This window comes from Drosophila grimshawi, unplaced genomic scaffold (assembly GCF_018153295.1).
Source record: "Drosophila grimshawi isolate 15287-2541.00 unplaced genomic scaffold, ASM1815329v1 contig_1377, whole genome shotgun sequence".
Lineage (NCBI taxonomy): Eukaryota > Metazoa > Arthropoda > Insecta > Diptera > Drosophilidae > Drosophila > Drosophila grimshawi.
The window spans coordinates 16,873,244-16,881,014 of record NW_025062900.1 but is presented as its reverse complement, the minus strand read 5'-3'; the positions used below and the strand labels follow the sequence as shown (position 1 = coordinate 16,881,014).

At 40.5% G+C, this 7,771-nt stretch overlaps 1 protein-coding gene across 1 annotated transcript; it reads left to right on the top strand.

Annotated features, from left to right (window-relative positions):
• The first annotated feature begins 4,805 nt into the window (after positions 1–4,805).
• On the top strand, positions 4,806–7,456 carry LOC6570728 (kinesin-like protein Klp59C). Its single transcript, XM_043214649.1, has 2 exons — positions 4,806–6,162; positions 6,235–7,456. The coding sequence occupies exons 1-2, from the start codon at positions 5,056–5,058 to the stop codon at positions 7,288–7,290; spliced, it is 2,163 nt and encodes a 720-aa protein (XP_043070584.1). The 5' UTR covers positions 4,806–5,055; the 3' UTR covers positions 7,291–7,456.
• The last annotated feature ends 315 nt before the right edge of the window (positions 7,457–7,771 follow it).

Sequence of the window (7,771 nt, the reverse complement as noted above, 5' to 3'; positions counted from 1 at the left end):
ATGAGGCGAAAACAAATTTGCATTCGTTTTTTTGTTGATGTTTTGGTATTTACTTCGATAAATAGGAAAAACAAATAATATCAATATCAAACACATAAAAAATTATGGTTTAATAATTGCATATAGAGTGTATTGAGTTTCTCAATCAATAATTACAAATAATTAATAAAATTTAAATAATTATGCTTAGTGTTTTCAATAGGTCATTTTAACAGATAGGCAATAAATTCGATTACCAAAACGGTTAATTTTTCATTTGTCGGATGGGCTTAGGTTGCTGCATTGGCTAAATTGCCCAACATACAAAATTTGTGAAGCACTTTTAGGGGCACAGGAGATGAGAAAAAACCATTGCATATTTCGGAGGGCAGTTGCCCTCCAAAGCAAAAGCAAAGCAAAAGTATATTATCCCAGCTTAAATTGTACCATATAAAGTCTGCAAGTCAACAGGAGACAATGCCATCGACGATGAGCGTAGTAATATCTTATTGAATTATATTTAAGCAGTCCCCTTCAATAGCTTTGGACGAACTAAGAGGTCTAAAAAATAAACTAAAATTGTATGCAACCGTTTTTAAAATCTGGAAGCAGTTGGTTCTTGTATTTGCTATAAGTATAATTGTGACTGCTTGCTGTCCAAACTAAATCTCAATTCTTTAACTGCACGCTTCTCCGATAGAGGGCTGGCAAAAGCAGCAGATGTAAAACGGATTTATTCTTTTCACACAGGTTTATTAATAAACCGTCAGACAGACAGTTTTTAAATTGTACTAACAGTATTTTGAGATAATACAAATTAAATATAATTATTGTGATACAGAGATATATAAACATGTTTAGATTATTTTAAAATTTACTGACCGTATTTTTAGATGATACAAATTATAATAATTGATCTGATTATTCATTGCGGCATCAAACAAGTGTCGACTGCCACACAAAAGTACTCATTAAAATTGAGAACTTAATTTAACAAGCACACAAATAACGCCCACATACTCAAGCTTATCCACATATACATATACAGATGTATACAGATATATTTATACATATAGATATATATATATACAAGTACATGTACGCCCCGTATTTGTGAGGTCACTGAGGCGCATAATTCATGTCAATATCAGAACTCATTTACTTGCGGTTGTTTTTAGCGATGCGTCGCGAAAGAAATTCATCTAAGTGGCAACGACATCAATAGGCGATAGACGATGTAAATGGTGGAAGAGGGGTGCAGGGTGTGTGTGTGTGTGTGTGTGTGTGTCGTTCCGAGTTGCCAGAGAGATGTATCTGCGTGTGGCTTTCTAATCATTTCGAATCGCTCAAGTGTATTACCGTTATAGGTCGCGTTAACAAGACGAGCGGCAGCAGAAATGTGTTGGGCAAATATGAAACTTTTGTTGAAGCACATCCGTTATCCGATTTGATGCTGTGGCTGCCATTGGACCAATATAATGACAAGAGGCTGGCAATTTTAATTACTTTGGCAGTCTCATTTGTTTCCACTTGTTGCCCATCAGTTAAAACTGAAGGCGTCCTTCAAATGACAATTTCATTTTCATTCACCATTCACCATTTTCCATTCCCATTTCCATTTGCCCATTCGCCCAAAACCAGAACATTTCGAACATTTTACACTTGAAAGCTCCACACTGATGTCTATCACAATGCCCATTACAACTTATTGCTGCGGCTACTTTTAATACACTAAATTAACTCTTGGGGTTTGACTCATGCTCCATGCCCCATGCCCCATGCCACATGCCCCATGCCAAACGGCACACCCACTCATGCCAGAAGCCCGACGATTTGTCACCCGTCCGCAGACGACGCGGATTTTATCTGTAGTTTATCTCGCCAGTGTTGATAAATAGCTTTGTGGTAATTAATTTGGCGTGAATGAAGTGCATAAAATAGCATATAAAAATAAAGTATAGAAACATAGTGTTTATATATATATAAATAACGGGGTACTTAATGTCGTCTAATACGATTGAAAGCAATGCATCGCTAAAGGCTCATTGTGATTATTTGAAAATTATTTGCAAGATATTTTGCTTCTGTTTTTCTGGCCAACACTATTCAAAAGCAAAACTAATTAACTAATTATGGCATTAACACCAAAGTTCATACTTAGCACATATTTTTAGTTATTTATAATGAGCCTATAAGGTTGCTGATTTTGCACACTAAATTTATCTTAATTATTTCCTGCTTATCTTCATATCTCGGATAACTTTGGTAAGGAAACCGGTTCAATTTGGATGTGTAATTTCGTGAACAAACAGCAACCCAGGTTGACACTGGATAGCAAGAGCAACAGCAGAAGAATACATTTCAAACACACAGTTCACTTGTTGGTAGAACTGAATTAGTCCAGCAACAGTCAACTGAAGGTGGTCAGCAGCAGCGCAAGCATCAACAATCATAGGACGAACTGTTAAAAGGACCCGTTGGTTCCGGAACAACTGCAGCAGCAGCAAATTGAAGCTGCCGGTGGTCAAATGCAACAGCAGCAAGTACATCATCTGCAGGCTAATCATTTTCGATTCTTGTAATGAGCTCCAACATCACCAAAGACTGCAACATGCTCTAGCCTACAATTTAAGGTCAATACCTAAAGCCAAATTTGTAGCCATTTGAAGCTCTAACATCACCAAAGACTGCAACATGCTCTAGCCTACAATTTAAGGTCAATACCTAAAGCCAAATTTGTAGCCAATCAACAGGCTTTTGCAACTAGTTCTAGTCTTTAAAAATTGCACATTCCTAAGAATATTGAAAATTAACCCTTGCTCCGTTTAAACTTATAACTTACAAAATTAGTTTATAACAAACGGAAAGGTAAAATGTACATAACAATTTATTGTAATAAATACTTGCAATAAATGCAGTGGACGAAAATACCAATTATTAATTAAAATCGATATTGAATTGGCTGGAAAAGTAAGTAAAGTTTCTAAGAATTATGACTTTTTTCTATTTACTTTCATTCAGAATTTGCATGATTCATGGAGCTTGTTAGTTTTTTATGATAATCGTAACGAATCGGAAGGAAAGATTTATTAAAAAAAGCCTCAATCATCTACTACTCCGTCATATCCCTTCAGGCTTTATTGTGGCTACATCAAAATCCAATTTCATAACTCACATCCTAACTGGCTCCCAATGAATGATAGTAAGCAATGTTCCGCTGGATTCTAAGCCACAATTGTTAACTCAACTTGAGATTTGAGTGAATACGCAAGTAAATGTATTCCCATAATTCAGTGGCATTTCCAAATCCGTTATTAAAACAGATGGGCGGCAACTAGAAGTCCTTCCATGCTTGTAAGCGGAAATGGCTTCACCTTGCGATGCTTGCTAAGGTAACCTATCAACACATCCGGCTACCATTCAGACACCTCTAAAACTTTTCTCATTATATGTGTCCACACACACACACACACTCCAGCGTTGCCTTCTGCCAACTTCCTGCCAGAATCACCGATGGCAGCAGCAGCAACCCTTTCCCCCTCTTGCCTTTGAACTAACCTAGGCACACTGCCACAATGCCTCTCTGAATGCTTCGGCGCTTTCAAAGACTTCCGTCATCGCCGAGACACTCGTCGTGTAAATTTGCATTTGCTTCTAATTACGTAGAACAGCAGTCCTGAAGAAGAAGCAGAAGAGCTAGAAACCAGTAGAATCCTTAAAACAAACGCAGCCAAGCCGCCCGCATCTGCATCAGCATCAGCATTAGCAGCTACGGCAATTGCAATTTATAATTTCAATTATATTTATATTTTCATGAGGGTTGCCACACAACCCCCAAACCCTGCTTCTGCTGCAACTCGGAAACACTACAAATCAAGTGCCACGCACGCAAATTTCCTTTAATTAAAACTAAACTTTTAAGAGTTTCGCCTACGGCATTCGCTCCCCAAAAAGATGCAGATGCCTGCCTGCATTCGTATCTGATCTGCATCTGCATCTGCATCTGGTAAGCACCGGAAAATTGCTTGCCTTTAACTTACAAACTTAGGGGTAGGTGATGTCATCTGCCAGTTGTATTTGTTGCCAGTCGGCCCAATGCGGGCCAAGTACTACATAACTTGACGCCAACTTTGCCCAAGAATCTCTTCCATACTAAAGTCAAAAAATAATGATGGGCTCACAAGAAGTGTGTGTGTGTGAGTGTCTGTGTGTGTGAGTGTCTGTGTGTGTATGTGTGAGTGTGTGTGAGGTGTATGTGAAAACTTTTATTTATTATAATGGGGAACTAGTTTTTGAGTGACTCTTAAAATATTGTGAATGGCACCCTTCACAACAGTTGTAGTTATAAACAAGTTTTGAGCAGCTCACAAAATATTTGTATAGTTAAGTCAGCTACAGTTCTTATTTGTAATTCAATTTTAATAACATTTTATTTACTTATTAATTCTTTAATAATTTAATTGAATATATTGTAATCTGCAAAACTGCAAGGGAGAAAACATAATATTTATAGTTGTGTATTTTGTGAAATATTTATTCATTTATTGTATAAAATGACTTAAAAAAAATAAACTTAACATTTTTAATTTTGTGCTGTGATTCAAGTAAGTAAAAGTAATTTGAACATGATGAATTTTGAGTTGTGTGGTTTATTCCCGATATTTTATATTCATTTCGAAAATGAATCAGTTCCGATTGGTCAGACGTAAGAACTTAAATTTTTCTTAAGTAGGCTCTGTTCATGGAAAACAAATTATGAAAAGAACATTGAAACAGCTTTTATAGAACACATCTGATTTGCTTTAGTATTTTTAACAGTAAAAAAAAAACAGCCACAAGTTGCCCATGGAAGAGGTCTTTTGCAGGGAATTCAAGTGCTGTTTTCTAAATAGATATATTTAGTCAGGTCAAGATTGCATTGCATCGATTGCCATTCGCAGAGATATCGAAACGAACGGGAAGCCTTAGCACAACACTCGGATGACAGACTCAAAAGTTTGTCACGAATATTTCAAATATATTTTTTATATTTCTTAAAACAAGAAGTATTTGTAGACACAAGTGAGTTGCCGCTATATGGAAAAGTTAACAATTGGCGATAAGATCAATATAAGGCGATCCGACGGATGCATTCAAACTGCAATAGTCGGCCTGAAGAGTATCGACCGGCAGATTGTGACCGTTGAATGGACTGAGGGCAGCAAGTGCAAAGGCAAGGAGATACCCTGGAGCGTAGTGGTGGAGCTTAATGCTTATTTGGTGAAAGAAGAGCCGCAACCGATGGAGACCAAACCGGAGTTGCCCAAGAGCGAGGCGAAGCCGAACTACAGCATGTACAGCAAGAAGGTGAACAGTCCCTACAAGAAGAGCCAGTGTGTCGGGAATAGACGGGAAGTGGTTGCCGCCAAGCAGGAGCCGGTTAAGCAAACGGTTAAGCCACCGGCTCCAGTTAATTTCGGCTACAATTCCAGCAGGAACTTGAATCCAGACAAAAAAATGCTGAACACACCGCGAGCCACTTCGAATGTTGTCCGCGAGGTGGAGCGCCTTAAGGAGCAGCGGGAGCAGCGACGCGCCGTGCACGATGAGCAGCGAAAGGAGAAGTACGAGCTGATGCTCAAGGATCCCGGCAATCCCAACTGGGAGGTCGCACTCATGGTGCGCACCTATCGTGACCAGTTAGTACTCAATCCGCTGCGCCAGCTGAGTTCGCGTGCTGCTCGCGTCCAACAGATCACCGTCTGTGTGCGCAAGCGTCCGATGAGTCAGCAGGAGGTGAATGCCAAGTCTGTGGACAACATCTCGGTGCCCAGTCGTGATACGCTGATTGTGCACGAGTTGCGCCATCGGGTGGATTTGACCAAGGTCCTGGAGCATCACAAGTTTCGCTTCGACTGCACATTCGATGAGAAGTGCAGCAATGCTTTGGTCTATGACCACACGGCTCGTCCCCTCATCCGCACCATGTTCGAGGGTGGCAATGCGACGTGCTTTGCTTACGGGCAGACGGGCAGCGGAAAGACGCACACCATGGGTGGCAAGTTTGCGGGCAAGAAACAGGACTGCAGCACAGGCATCTACGCAATGGCCGCTCGAGATGTGTTCGCCGAGCTGGCCACGCCCAAATATCATCAGCTGGGCGCCAATGTCATCTGTAGCTACTTTGAGATCTATGGCAATAAGGTAAGCAAATACTACAATCTTAATCCATGAACTCATCGATACCGTGTCCACCTATTCAACCGACTCAAATAGGTCTGTGACTTGCTGGTGAAGAGCAAACCGGTGCTGAGTGTTCTGGAGGATGGTAGCCAGCAGGTGGTCATTTGTGGCTTGACCAAGGTGCCAGTTGCCAGCGAGACGGATGTGTTGGGCCTTATCGAGCTGGGGAATCGAGCGCGTACCTCGGGCAAGACGTCCGTGAACATGAAGTCGTCCCGCTCGCATGCCGTCTTCCAGATGGGTCTGATTATGCCCGACCAGTGTGAGCCGTGCGGCAAGTGCTCCTTTGTCGATCTGGCTGGCAATGAGCGTGGCTCCGATACACAATCGTCTAGTTTGCAGACGCGTCGCGAGGGTGCCGAAATTAACAAGTCGCTGCTTTCGCTGAAGGAATGCATTCGCGCTTTGAGGCGTCGTTCGAGCCATTTGCCGTTCCGCGGCTCCAAGTTGACGCAGGTGCTGCGCGATTCGTTTATCGGTGGCGATCAGAACAAGTTGTGCATGATAGCCATGATCACGCCGGGCATGAGTTCCGTGGAGAACACACTGAACACACTCCGTTATGCGGATCGTGTCAAGGAATTGCTGACGAAAGAGGAAAATTCTCCGGATACTGAGTGCAATAAAGAGACCTCAATAAATAACGATGAGTTCGAGCCAAGCGAGGAGTCCAGCTGCTATTTCGATACAGAGTCGGATGAGCCCGGTGGTGACCATAACTCGAATTCAAGACAAATCTCGAATGACATTAAGTGTGACAGCAATTTGGTGATAAACGATGCTGACAACGATTCGGATTCCGATTCCGATTCCGATCACAATCTCGATGTCGATGTCGATGCCGAAACAGCCAAAATTGTCAAGCAACACGAAATACTCTTTAAATGTCTCGATTGTTTCAAGGATAACTTTGGGGACGTTCTGAAGGGCAGTTCTACTGCGCATACGAATAATCGGCGTCTATCCCAGTTGCTGTTAAATGTGGAGCCAAAACTATTTCAATTGCAGGCCCTTGTCAAACAGACACACACCATGGTCACAATCTACAATCTGAAGCGATGTGCTGGGAGTACGCAGAATGAGGGGTAAAATATCTCAAATGACTTGCAGTATTAATTGGGTGGACACCGACTACATTGACCAACAGTTATTTATTTTCAATATAGTTCACATCAGTATTGTATTATTATTTTATTGGATAACAATGTCAGGTTAATAAAACGCTGTTAATAAAAATTGCACGTATGTAGCACAAATCAGCAATTGTTGGTCAAATCTGTTACAAACAATCTAGCGCATAAAAACTAATATCACATTGCAAAAGTCGTTTAGACCATCAGATATAAATATTTGATATATTATACAATATATTTTTTATAATTAAAATATATGAAGACTGACTACAGAAATAATTCTGGGAATTATATATGAAATGAATTCTTAAGGACTTATGTGAAACCATAATTCCATTCCATTTGGCCTGCCCGAAAGTATGCTGTGAACAATTGACTCCTTTAACAACAATTCTTGAAAATTTTGTGACTTAACTGTGGAAACTTTTCCGATTTTT